The sequence below is a fragment of the Euleptes europaea genome, chromosome 8 (genome assembly GCF_029931775.1).
Source record: "Euleptes europaea isolate rEulEur1 chromosome 8, rEulEur1.hap1, whole genome shotgun sequence".
In the NCBI taxonomy this organism is placed as follows: domain Eukaryota; kingdom Metazoa; phylum Chordata; class Lepidosauria; order Squamata; family Sphaerodactylidae; genus Euleptes; species Euleptes europaea.
The window spans coordinates 60,449,372-60,463,289 of record NC_079319.1 but is presented as its reverse complement, the minus strand read 5'-3'; the positions used below and the strand labels follow the sequence as shown (position 1 = coordinate 60,463,289).

General features: G+C 43.8%; 1 protein-coding gene across 1 annotated transcript in view; it reads right to left on the bottom strand.

Moving 5' to 3' along the window:
- Positions 1-13,918, bottom strand: part of CDH7 (cadherin 7) — a 129,226-nt gene that overhangs the window by 36,051 nt on the left and 79,257 nt on the right. The window contains exons 3-4 of the mRNA XM_056854073.1: positions 11,150-11,269; positions 3,817-3,984 (exon numbers count right to left, since the gene is read on the bottom strand). Of these exons, the coding sequence (XP_056710051.1) occupies positions 3,817-3,984; positions 11,150-11,269 (288 nt within the window). The remainder of the gene's footprint in view (positions 1-3,816; positions 3,985-11,149; positions 11,270-13,918) is intronic.

Sequence of the window (13,918 nt, the reverse complement as noted above, 5' to 3'; positions counted from 1 at the left end):
GGGAGTATGCAAACAGCACAGATTGTCTTAAACAGAATATGCTCCAAAAACAGGAAATTTTTGCTCATGTAGACTATGGCATTATCTGAATCCCTGCCTCTAACTTTACATCACTCCTGCAAGTACACCAGACAGGTGACAGTTGCATGCCCCAATACGCTGGTAAAAATAACACCTTCTTTGCCTTTAAAATCTGACAGAGGTGGAGCACAGTTAATGACCTTTTCTTGTGTTATGTCCCATGTCACCAAAGAAAAGAATAAACATAAGAGAAAGGCCAGAGATAAGTCTTAATTGTGACTAAAAGAGACAGTTTCCTGGCTCTTCATGTCAAGTAATTGAGATAAATTCTACTCTTGCCTCCTTAACAGCAAAGGCATTCTTCTTCTCTCTTGAAAACTCCATATCTGCTGCTCAAGCTGAAATTGATACAGATTGCTGCTTAACAAAATGCAGACTGAAGCCTCTACCATTTTCACTTTCTGAAACAGAATCCCTGGTGTTTCATTATTACCTAAACCATTGGAGAGGGGAAAAAATCAAATTCCCCTTCTCTCTTTCGATTGGTTTGTCTTTTTATACCCACTTGAGAAGAGACCAGATTGAACATGCATACGTTCCTCACATTAGTCTAATTCACTCCAGCAATGACTTTACAAGAAAGACTGGAGCAAGGTGAGGGAAAACATCAGACTGTTTATAAACAGGGTGCCTCAAATCTGGAAATAGATTCCCCCCCCCCCCCCGTTCTTATCATGAGCCACCTTGGTCAAAGCAAGTAAATTGAGGCCAGATTGTTTTCTAGTTCTCCCTAGATTGATTTTTTCTATGAAACACTGAGTATCTTCTGCCGGGGTGAAAAATGACTGAGATATTCAAGCAATGTGAAATGCACACCAGAATAGAAGATATACATTCTGATAGAAAGATGTAAGATGTGCATCAGGAAGCACTGGAAATAAATCATAGAAGTATTACAATCATCATGTGGGAAAGAAACAGAAGTACCCTCAAAGAGCATAGTCAGAGTGATACACAAGGCAACACAAAGCAGAAAGGGCGCCAAAAGGTCAGAATCGGAAATCTGCCTAAGCGCTTGACATTCAGCAGGAGGAGCGAGAAGTGTGTAGGGTGCCAGAGAGCCCGCCACGTAGTCTAGCAAATGTACCCAAAAGACTGGGAACAGAGAAAGATTCACTACTGAACTTAAAACTACTGGATGAGGAACTATACAGATCATGTGTCTTAATATACCGTATTGTCCGGCGTATAAGACGACTTTTTAACCCAGGAAAATCTTCTCAAAAGTCGGGGGTCGTCTTATACGCCGGGTGTCGTCTTATAGGGCGGGTGCTGAAACTTCCGAGCTGGACTGGAGAATCTGCCTGGGGAGCCACCTCCGCTCTGTCCATGTCCGCCGGAGGAGGGAGGGGAGGCGAGCCCGGCGAGGGCGCTCGCTGCCCGGCTGGTAGTCGGAGCCAGGCATGCCGGGGCACACGGAGGGAAGCGCTTGGCAGCGCTCTGGCGGCGGCGCAAGGCAGGCAGGTGGCTGGCTGGCCGGCTGGCCGGGGCGGCCGCTCTCCCCGCGTCCTTCTCTGCCTCCTGGCTCCTGCCCACCCGCTCCGGCGTCATGACTGCAGCCGTGCCGTGCTCCAGCCCAGACTGAGGGTGGTTCGGGGCTGAGCAAATGCAGGCAGGCGGGCTGCACACTCCTCCTCCTCCTCCTCGGCTCCCCCTGCCTCCCTCCCTCCCCACCCCCCTCCCTGCCTGCGCATTGGTGCGTCTGGCTCCGCTTTTGCAGCGTGGCCAAGAATGTGACCAACTCCCCAGGCGGGGCTCTTCCAGGAACAGGCGCCGCCTCCCCCTGGCCCGGCTCGGCTCCCGGCCCTTGTGCAAAGGGCGAGCGAAGGGGGGTGGCAGGGGAGCGCGCGAGGGGCGGGCCTCGGCTGCGGAGGAGTATATCCCAAACTCTATATTTTAACTGGAAAAGTTGGGGGTTGTCTTATATGCCCAGTCGTCTTATACGCCAGACAATACAGTAGTCTTTTAGTGATAGCATAAGCACGGGCATTTTAGTAAATATTGAGAACATAAGAACATAAGAAAGGCCCTGCTGGATCAGACCAAGGCCCATCAAGTCCAGCAGTCTGTTCACACAGTGGCCAACCAGGTGCCTCTAGGAAGCCACAAACAAGACGACTGCAGCAGCACCATCCTGCCTGGGTTCCACCGCACCCAAAATAATAGGCATGCTCCTCTGATACCAGAGAGAATAGGTATGCAGAATGACTAGTTATTTGGCTTAGGCAAAGTTATTAATGCTTTATTGGCATATTATATTATATGTTATTTAGCATAAGGAAGCAAGAAAAGACAGACAGAAGGGCCCGCTAGGAAGAAAAAGTGCTCGTACCAGTCACAGTGTAATGTAACCCAAGTGGAATGTGCCAGCAAGATGGATAACGGAGACGAGAGATTACAGGCACTTGAGAACAGGTAACGGAAACTAATGGCCAATTATGAATTAAGAGAGGTGTTGAAAATAATCTCAATGTGTTACGTTATGTAATGTCAAACCAATGAAATGGCAAATTGATCAAGGTATAAAATGTAATGCACAGCTATTGCCTCCTTACACAAGCTTTGGAGATGGCCCCCCTGCGTCAGTCTGTTCATGACCACAAATAAACTTTATTTTCCTTTCACTCCTGTGTGTATGTTTTAATTGGCCTCAAAGCAGCACCAGGCAAATGAACCTGAACCCTGGGCACTGGCCCAGGAATGCATCAGTGGGAGTGACAGCCTATGACTCAATGGTAAGTATGTGCTCCGGGATCAATCCTTGCCATGTCCAAGTTAGGGAGCTCTAGCATCAGGTCTTGGAAAAGACCTTGCCTGAAACTGTAAAGCTGCTTCCAATCAGAGTAGACAACGCTGAGCTAGCTGGACTTACTGTGTGACTCAGCATAAGGCAGTGTCATATGTTCCATTGTAGCACTGAGGGGATAAAATCAGCCACCAACGCAATAACTGGAGCATCAGAAGTATGCAGGAAGCAGGCCAGAAAACAATACTGGCATGTTTCAAAACAGAGACATGGTGGGGGTGGCAATGTGTGGTCTCGGTTTCAACAGAATCACACAACACAAACGTTCTACCTAGTGCCATCCAGACTACAGTGTGCCGCAAGCAGAGAGCCAATCAAGCAGAATCAGATGACTCACACAAGCAAGCCAAGTCACAGACTGCTAAGGAAAGTAAAAACAAAGCTAAAGCTAAAATTCTTCATAATATATCTCTTACACCATATTAAGAGCCCCGTGGCACAGAGTGGTAAACTGCAGAACTGCAGTTTAAGCTCTGCTCACGACCTGAGTTCAATCCCAACGGAAGTCGGTTTCAGATAGCCGGCTCAAGTTTGACTCAGCCTTCCATTTTTCCGACATCAGTAAAATGAGTACCCAGCTTGCTGGGGGGGGAAAGGGAAGATGACCGGGGAAGGCACTGGCAAACTACCCAGTAAACAAAGTCTGCCTAGTAAACGTCGGGATGTGACGTCACCCCATGGGTCAGGAATGACTCGGTGCTTGCACAGGGGACCTTTACCATTTTTTTTTATTTACACTATATCATTTCACCTGATGTAGGAAATAACTTTCATTGCTGCCTATGGAACACAGTCAATGTATCCTGTTTGGGGTCAGCACCTAAGCAAATGCAGTAAGTGGAATAAACCTTTATTCAGACAGTGTTATCTCTCTTTCACATAAACATGAGCATTCTTCCAGGTAACATTTGGTACTTTAAGAAACTTACTTCGTGGAAAACGGGGAGGGTTGTCATTGACATCTGTAAGGGTGACGGTGACTGAAGTGGTCCCAGACAGTCCCCCATTTTGACCGACCATATCCTTTGCTTGGATGACGAGGAGATACTGGTCTTTTGCTTCTCTGTCCATATTGGGCAGAGCAGTCTTGATAACACCTGGAATATGCCAAAATACATGCAATAGTGATGGTAACATTTTAAATAGTGACAAAAATACGCAACGGGCAAATCAATGGAATGCACAAAACTTAGTGAACTAGTCCAATATTTCACTGGAGGTTATATTTTATTTATTTGTTAGATTATGAATTTTCTATGTGTCTTGCACACTGTCCCACATCAATACATCCTACACACTACTGGTAAACCTATGAATTGTAGCTTAAAAGATTTACTGGTAAGTTGCACACTGGGTTGGATCCCATTAAAACTATGTGCATGCATTGGGGGGCATGACTTTTACCTACATGCACCTCAGCAGCTCTCTGAACCTCTCCTCATGGTGCTTCTAGGGGATTTGAGGGGCATTTGAGGCTGCAGCTGGAGGGGGTAGGCATGGAAGTTGCCCTTCCATGCATGAATTTAGATGGAATCCAACTCTGGCCAATCACTGAGAAAGTGGCTGCACAAATTCATGCCATTAAAGCATTTGCAATCAGTAGAAATATTCCTAATACATCTCAAGCTATCCAAAGCAAGGAAACAAAAATCCACAGTGCTATGAAAGTATTGTGTCAGTTCCAAGATCTTCTTTTCAAGCCTTGCTCTTAATGTCCCCACCTGCAGAGGCAAAGCAGGTGGTGACCAGAGCTGGAACTTTGGAATTTTACTTACTTGGCTTGATGTATGTATGTTACTGACAGGGATTGTTTGGTAGATACATTTAAATAGGTGAGATTTGTTTTTATTGTTTGTTTGCTTGGTTGCTTGCTGTGAACAGCTTCCAGGTCTGGAGAGGTGACATACAAAGTTTCTGAATAAACAATGAAATGTTTTTTTTTAATTTAATTTTTCCCTTTTCTTTCACTGCTAAATGGTACCATTGTTTTGGCTCAGGACATTTATCTGAGTCTACATTAGGGATGTGCAGATCTTCCTCCCCAACCCAACCCAGCTCCATGTGGAGCTGGGCTGGGACGGCTACAAAAAACTGAAGATTGTGCTGTCTTCCTGTATACATGCCTTATCATTCTCCCATATGAACCATGTGGACTGATAGAGAATTAGTATGATCTGAGCATGCAAGTCTAAAGAGACATGAATACCACACACACACACCAAACACCCCCAAAACAAAAACAAAACCAAAATAACTCCTGTTAGTATAGTCAAGCTCTTGGCCTTTCCATTTACACATCTATGATAAAAAGCCAGAAAAGAGATAAGATTCCAAGCTGCCAGCCTGATTTTCCTAATGTTCCACAATTGTAAATGACCCCAATGCTTTTTTGTTGCTATTAATAATCTGGTATCTCTTTGTGCCTTTCAACGAGACTTTCTTGAATTGGCTAGTATCTCCTAAAAAAAAAGACCAATAACTGCTTCTAAAGCAGTCATTGTAATTAGGAGGCTTTTATGTAATAATTGAAACAGTGTATTATCTGTAACAGTTTTACTGTTTTATCCATTTGGCCATCTCTGTGCCATATGTAATTATGCTTTGAAATTTAAGGAAAAAAGGGAAAGGGTCAGGGGAGAACAGCTAGCTCTTCACCATTCTGCTGTGCAGATAAGTATCAGATAAATATTTCTCCTCCAAGTAGGAAGGCTTTATGACTATTTTGCACTTGTTATAAAGTACAGCTAACACTGATTTCCAGGGAGACAGACTTTTACTCCATCACTGCTTTAGTTGTCACTATCGGAGAACATATATAACACATTGATAACTGAGAGGTGCATTGGGGCCTGTATATCTCCATCTGATGTTTGTAAACACTTTCATTCCAGTTTTATTTATTTCCTCTTCTTTTGAGTCTTGATAACCCCATTAATCTTTTCTGTACTGAAAGATTAACTGCATTTTTAAAAAGTCACAGCTTTATTTCATCTATACTGAACAGCTTAATGGACAATTTAATGGATTGTTTAATTTGCTGTTATTTTTATACTTTTTGTTGTTATTTTTATACTTTTTACCTTTGCTAAAAACTATTCTGACCTCAAACATTGATACAATGTCCTGTCATGCAGGTTATTGTTTTGTTTGACAAATTTATCTTACTATAGGCAACTATATTTTTTGTGCACTACTTGGTTGTGGGGGGAGGCACAAATATCAGTAAGGAGAGAGCATGGTGGAATAACCTAACTGAGGAAGGCACGAGAGGTCCAGCTGCAATTTTTTTAACGAAATGTAAGGCATCTTTTTTCCAGGGAAGAACAATTGTGCCTGAGGACTTTCTGTGGATTTGCTTTGTAATTCTGTTGGGCAGCCCATTCCTGAGCTCTGAGGCCAAAAGAGCTCAGGAGATATGCAAGTGGTTGTGCAGGCATCCGGGCCACTTACTCTGGCAACCGGGCTACTTGCGCTGCCGAGAGTGGCATGGACGCTGGCGTTGGGGTGCTCACACCGGCTTCCCTGTGTTGGCGCGACAGCGCAGCCCTAGGACGCCAGATCAGCCTTTCGCTGGTGTCCTGCCAGCGCAAGTCCCGGCACCATCATCCCAGAGGGGGAAATTCCCAGGGCATTCCAGGGGGCAGAGCTGCCAGTAGGCAGCTTCCTGATCCCTTTCAGGCCAAGAACGCTCCCTCCAGCAACAGCGTTGCTGTGCCAGGTTTTTCCTGTTCTCAATGGGGGAAAATGCCCCCCCTTTTTACTTTTAAAATTTAAAAAGGCATTTTTAAGCCTTTCGGAGGCTGGGGAACCTCTTTGGAGGCGCTGCGGCGGCACCTCGGCCATGCTGTCTCTGGCCGCTGAAAGGCTCAGGAATGAACTGTTAGTTTACAGAGAAATCCTAAGCAGAGTTGCACCCTTTTAGTCCACTGTGTGCATGGAGAAATGTAGTACTCCAGTCAAGAAGAAAAGATTTGGAGTAGAAAACAGTAGCATTTCCATTTATTCTCTCAAAGTGTGAATCTGTGTTAATCTGTATTTACCATTTACATTTTAAAAACCTCTTGTTTTATTTTGGTACTTGTTAGACACCTTGGGCTAAAATATCTAAATAAATTATCAGTCATCTATGAGTGGCATTTTCAAATAATGTGTGAGGAACTCTGAAGTTCTTCAGTGGTTTCAAGAAATACACTCTGGGCAGAGTGGCCTTATTTCTCAACTCTGCTCAGGATTTCACTGTTAACTATATAATTGTAGCTGTGTTTTAAGTTGTTAAGTGACTTTGGACATATTGTTGTAAACCCCTTCAGGACTGAAAGGGAAGGTGGGACAGAAATATGGATAAGTAAATAAATAAAGCATTAAATGCAACAGAGGGATAGGCAACAGTATCATTAATTGATTAGTGGGTTCAAGCCCTGTCTTGTCACTTTGCCCCTGCCCTGTCATGTATAACACCTAGAGTTCTAACAAAAATATGGGTGACAAAAGCATGAACATACTAAAATATTTTTGAAGGAATGGCTAAAAGGTGACAGAATAGGGAGACTGATTTATAGGGAGACCTGCCAGCATCCCTCTTTGCTGTTCGTCGCCAATCAGCAGGGTATGAGGGGGAATCGCTGGAAAGCTGGCAGCGCACCAACAGTGCAACATCATTTCTGATGGATATTTGGAAATGATGTCATGATGCCAACATGATGCTCTGTGATTTGGACAAAACGCTTTGGTCCCCACTAGCCTTACCAACCTCCAGGTGGGGGCTGGAGATCCCCCAGAATTACAATGGACCTCCAGGCTATATAAATGGCCTATTTATTTATTTAAAACATTTATTCCACTTCTCCTGGAGAAAAATGGCTGCTTTGGAAAGTGGACTGCATGGTATTATACCCTACTAAAGTTCCTCTCCTCCCTAAACTCCACTCTTCCAGGCTCCATCCTCAAATCTCCAGGCGTTTCTGAACATGGAGTTGTCAACCCTAGTATCCAATTCCTCCCTCTCTGCCGGTTGCTCACCAATGGCTGGCAACCATAGTGGTTTACCATGCACAAGTACTATTTACTTATTTATTACATTGCCATTGTGTCCTTCCTCCAAAAAACTCAAGGTGTCATAGATTAGTCTCCCCCACTCCATTTTACCCACACAATAACCCTGTGAGATTTTAGGTAGACAGAGTGACTGAAACTTAGCCAGTGAGCTCTACAGTACAATGGGATTTGAATGTGAGTCTCCCAGTATGGGCAGCCCAATCCTGAAGGGGATGTAGATCCATGGGGGACAGGAGCGGCACAGCCGTGGCACTTCCACAGAGGCTTCCTGGCTGAAGCAGAGAAGAAAAAAAACTATTTTTTAAAGTAAATTTAGAAAAAGGGCAAAAAAGCCCCCATGATGGTGTCACATTGAGGGGCGTTTCTGTGTTGAAAGGGATGCCTTTTGGCAGCTCTGGTCCCGGGAATGCCTTCCCCATGCCAGCATGGGTGTTCTCTGCCAGGATTTAGTTCCCAAAGTGGCTGTGCTGGTGGTGGGGGCCAATGGACGCCAGCGTGTTTGCCCCTGCGCCAGCTCCTAAGGATATTTGTGTGTCTCCCTTTCAGAATTGCAGCCTACTTCTAACAGTCTAGTTCAGGGGTCGGCAAACTCATTAGTCAAAAGAGCCAAATATCAACAGTACAACGATTGAGATTTCTTTTGAGAACCAAATTTCTTAAACTTAAACTATATAGGTAGGTACACTGTTTATTTACTTAATAAACTTTAATTAAAGTTTTAAGTCTTAATTAAACTATAGGTACACTGAATAAAACTTGATATCATACTTAATAGTGATCTTATTTATTGATAAAAATTAAATTGTAAGTCCCTGCCATTTCCCCCTCCCCGTTTGGAGTCCTTGTCTGGAGGCTTGGTCTACCGCCATAAAAGCCTATTGGTAGACCTGGCCTCCGGCTGAGTCCCATTGGGAGGCCATGTCTACCCACTGGCTTTCTTGGCAGTAGACCTGGCCTCCGGAGGCCCATAGAAGCCAATTGGTAGACCTGGCCTCTGAAGGGGGACTTTTCCCCCTCCTCGGAGTCCAGGTCGACTGCCAAGAAAGCCAGTGGCTAGACATGGCCTCCCAATGGGACTCAGTCGGCGGCCAGGCCTACCAAAGGAAGCCCGCCTCCACCCAACAGCTGATAGGTGGGCGGGGGGGGCAGGAACCGCCGAGCCGCCCGCCCAGCAATCGCGCGGCTATTGGGGAGGGGAGGCTTTAGCCTCCCAACCATTGAGGGCAAGGGAAAGGGGGACCTGGCCATTCTCCACGGCGGGGGGGGGGGGGAGAGACAGCGCGCCCGCTCGCCTGCTCTCTCTCGCTCGCTCTCGCTCTCTTGCTCTCAGGCGTGCCGGCTCCGCAGTCCGGCTGCCGGCGCGAGAGCAGGGGCTCCAAACCAAGTTCGGAGAGCCACACTCAACGGGCCGAAGAGCCGCATGCGGCTCGGGAGCCGCAGTTTGCAGACCTCTGGTCTAGCTGCTATACCACATTGGCTCTCTACAGTGTTCCACTAGAAAATTCTAGAGCTTGGAAAATACATATGGAGTATATAAAATTATAATGTGTAAAAATACAGGCCAGGTAAATAGAGGTACAAACAGCTCTCAGCAAAGATGAAATTTCAACAAGCCCTCAGAGTACTACAAAGATGAAAAATGTCTTGGGAAGCCTGAGGAGGTAGTGATGAATGAGGCAGTGGCAGAAGGAATAAAGAAATCAGTGAGATCACAAAAGGGTAGAGATGAATCAAAAAATTTTCAAGTATTTATATGTTGCTGTGATCCATGCCTACCATTTATGCATGGCTAAGGGAACTATGCTCACCTCGGAGCTGGATTTGATTCCCCCCCCCCCCACTTGGCATCACCTAAACTGAACATTGCTACATTTTTAATGATAAAATTGCAGGGAAATTTTCAAAGGACAAGTCTTTCAAAGGGAAACTCACAGAAACTCAGTAACTGTTTTGTTGAATCAGATGAAGGTTCACCCAGCCGAGCTGTCTAATAGTGGTCAGCTAGATACATTTAGAAACTCAAAGGTAAGAACAATCCTTTGCTGTTTGACCCTGATAATCAGAGGTATACAGCCACTGAACATGGAGTTGCCATTTAGATAACATGGCTGTGAACAGTCATAGCCATCTATAAATGACATTCGCCGCAGTCACTCTCCCGCATAGTCTCTCTCCTAAAATCTGGGTTCAGATAAACATGCTGTGATGGGGGGGGGGGAAATCTCCCCCTCATCTCCTACTTCGTTTTACCTCAGATAATTGAGATGCCAGAGGCTTTATTCAGTTCAACAATAAAAGAACAGAATTTTATTATACTTCACAGGGAAAGGTATTGGAGGAAAAACTGGTATTCAGGAAAGGTACACATTTTCTATATAAATAATGAGTTACTCAACAAGTATAGCACAGATGTTATTTTACTTAACCCAGGTTTTGAACTCTTTAAGTTAGCCTAGTCCCAGAACCTACACACAGAGGTCCATGTGTATACTCTGGTGCCTAAACTAGGAAGTAGGGAGATTCTTCCTGCTTCCTTTTTCTCTCTGTGGAATTACTTCAAAACGCTTAAAGCAATTCTTTCACAATACTTGGGCCACGAATACCTCTTACCTCGGAGACTATATCTCCCCCCTGTGACTAGAGTAGGGACATTTCCCCCTCCCAAACACTCTCTTTTGTCACCCTTCTGGATTTCCCCCCAGTCACACTAGGCACAACCCATCACACCGGAGCCCAGAGTAACCCCCCTTTTTCCAGGAGTTCTGAGTCAATTCAATTCAATTCAATCGACCTTTATTGGCATATTCTCAGAAATTCTCAGAAATATAGCATAGATGGTACACAAGAATCCTCAATCCATACATTTCCCACATAAATACGATTTAAACTTTGATCCTAGTCTTGACAACTTCCGTCAAAAATTCCGCCACCTTTAATTAAAAACCAGCATACGGACGTTTCACGGCCAGATTTCATTTTATCAATCAAGGGAGTTCTGAGTCTTCTCTCTTAAGCTCTGCCCACTCTTGTACAGTATGTCCCTCTCACATACAGTCACTGACAGACATTAACCCTTAATCTGTCACACATGACATCACATATACCTCTGTCTGTATTACTTTACTACTTAAGATTTTCTGTTTGGTTTCCCCCGACCCCAACTTGCTTCAAAGACGCTGTGGATAGGGAAAGCATGACAGCTCTTACCTGTCTTTGGTTCCACAGAAAAATAAGGCTGTCCTTGAAGAATGCTGTAAACCACCCTGGCACTGTTGCCATATGTAGGGTCATCCGCATCAGTAGCTGTTACTTGTACCACCGAGGTGCCTGTAAAATAATTCAGAGCAATGATACCTTCGTTAAACATTGCACCATCTGGAATGTTATTCAAGCAAAGAAGTACAGCCTGGTGTTTGTGTAGGAGTGGGGAGGAAAGCCTTTCGAAACGTACTGAACAATAGTATTTAGCATACATAAAGTGCTCTTAAAGGTGCTTTGTGTGTGCCGCCATGCTGTAATCCTTCCATGTGAACATTACTGTCTTTGCGTGGCAGATTGGGGTGGAGAGCCTGGGGTGGATGGCTTGGCAATGACAACCTACTGAATTCATGGTAGACAGGAGATTTCAAATGGAGGCTTCACGATTCGCAGTCAGTCCATTATACTACACAGGCTTGATAAATTATTGTAGCGACATGCTTCCATATTGTGTTACGATTTGTGAGAGACAGGGAATTTTTTTATTTCCTGCATTCTGTGAAGTGTCTAGATAATCTGGATCTGGTTTATGTTTTTTTTTTTAATTTAAATTTATTTATTTAACTTAAAACAATCACATCAAAACATCATAAAATGCATAGAAAAAAACTAAGTGAATAATAAGAACCCCCATAAACTCCCATTTAGGCTGCAAAACCAGCTCTCAAAAAGGGCAAAACAGGCAACAAAAGGACCAATGTCCCCCATTAATACTGACAACACCATTGTAAAACATTGCGAGATGGTAGTGTCTTTAACAAAAGAAAAACCTACAAACAGATGGCTTATGTATTTTTTAAAAATCCTCAGTGCTTCTTTTTCTTTGCATTCCTGTGTAAACCACTACAAATGAACCTGTTTCTACTTTCAATCTCAATTAGATTGTATTTCAATTTTCTTTAATGACCCATATCTGCTTCTACTGCTTGTCCAAGCTGTTTCTTCATGCATCATATGCCACTCACAATGTTGAACTGGGATGGCTTTACAATATTTTAGTGAATATGGTGAAAATCTTCATTACTACATCACTGCAGGCACACACCAGATCCTAGACCTTATCAATCCGTCTGGTATTCTAGTTTAGCAGTTTCCTGTATGACTTGTTCACGTTGACAACCATGTAGGGTTCTTTTCTCATTTACCACTCTATGGGTTGGATCCAGAGAAAATCGACAATTTCCACCAATCTCCCCTTTCCATTGCATACTCCCTCATGTCACTCGTCAGGGTCTCCTGTCCCCCAACAGCAGTATTTTGTGGACAGCAGTTATTGTGGAGAGCATTCTGCTAGAAATTTTAGTCTGGAACCAACCACACGCTTCCCTGTGGACCCAAATGGTGCAGCTTTTTATCCACTTCCAACTCAATCTAAAGGGACTCTGTGCTTTACACTTTCTACCATAATTGATAAACTTTAAATCTTGCCTTAAGTTTCCTTGACTTTTTTTTAAACATCTGGTGGGTTCAGATTTCCAATCAATCATTAACCTAATGGCATTCTTGAATTGCAAAACGTATAGCCATTGCATAGATAGGCAATGTGTTGTAGTGGTCAGATTGTCCAACAACAACTGGACAGACCAAGGTTGAAATCCCCATTCAGCCCTGAAGCTCTGTTGGTGATGTGTGGCCAGCAACTGTCTCTTACCCCAACCTACCTCAGAGGATTTTCATGAGGGTAAAATGAGGGAAGGGGAATCCTATATATGCTGCACTGAGCTTCCTGGAGGGACAATGGGATACATATGTAACAGATGATAAACAAATACAGTAACAGATGCTTCTGGGAAGGGAAAACACAACCATCTATGTGCTGCTACAGAAAATATGTGCAAGACACCTCCTGAAGCAACCCAGTAATAAAGCCACCCCTAACAAGCCTTCTATGTGTATCATTAAAAAAAGGTTTGTGATGCAAAACCATGGGTGCGATGACCTAGAAATAGTTGATTCAGTAAAAATACAGAAGAGCCAACCTTTTAATAAACATTTAAACCTCTTTTTGCCGTTAAATGTATTCCTTCCTCAGCTAAAAGTGGTGGTTTCATTACCTTTTAATGATGTTGGTTCTCTCCTAATCCACAAGGGAACGAGGGCGGAATGACATGAAAAAGCTTTCCACGAGTCACCTGTGACAAGGTGACTTGCCCCTGACCGTGACCGGAGAAAGGTGCTTGTTTACGCACTGTGAACATTTAACCTTTGCTCTCTGTGATGAGATTACAAACAGGAGAGCCCGTGAATGGAAGTAATTTGCTATGTAAACATTTATTCGCTCAGAAATTGACTTCTGCTACCAGCTTATTATGAAGGTACTGGTGTAATAGGAGGAGATCAAAGAGTTGCCATTCTAAACACTATTGACCTCTCACCATGTGCCCACACAGGGTTTTGTTCAGTATGAACAGTCTGCAGCCCAGTAAAAAGCAGATGGTTCAATCAACAAAACAATATTTACAAAGAATTCTAATTTTACTTTTCCCTGAAATCTAATGAAAACAAAACAGTGTTTAAACAAATGAAATGGCCCGGTCATTTGTTTATCTTTATTTTTGATTAATATGAGCTTCCTTGTATAATATCCTATAAAGATAGCTGCATATCTAAGCCCATGTATAGAGCTTCCATAATTATGTTCCCCCATGAGTGCAGATTTTGGAACATCTCATTAGCTTAAGTACACAGTCTTTCTGATTTGTGGTTGTGTAACATGTG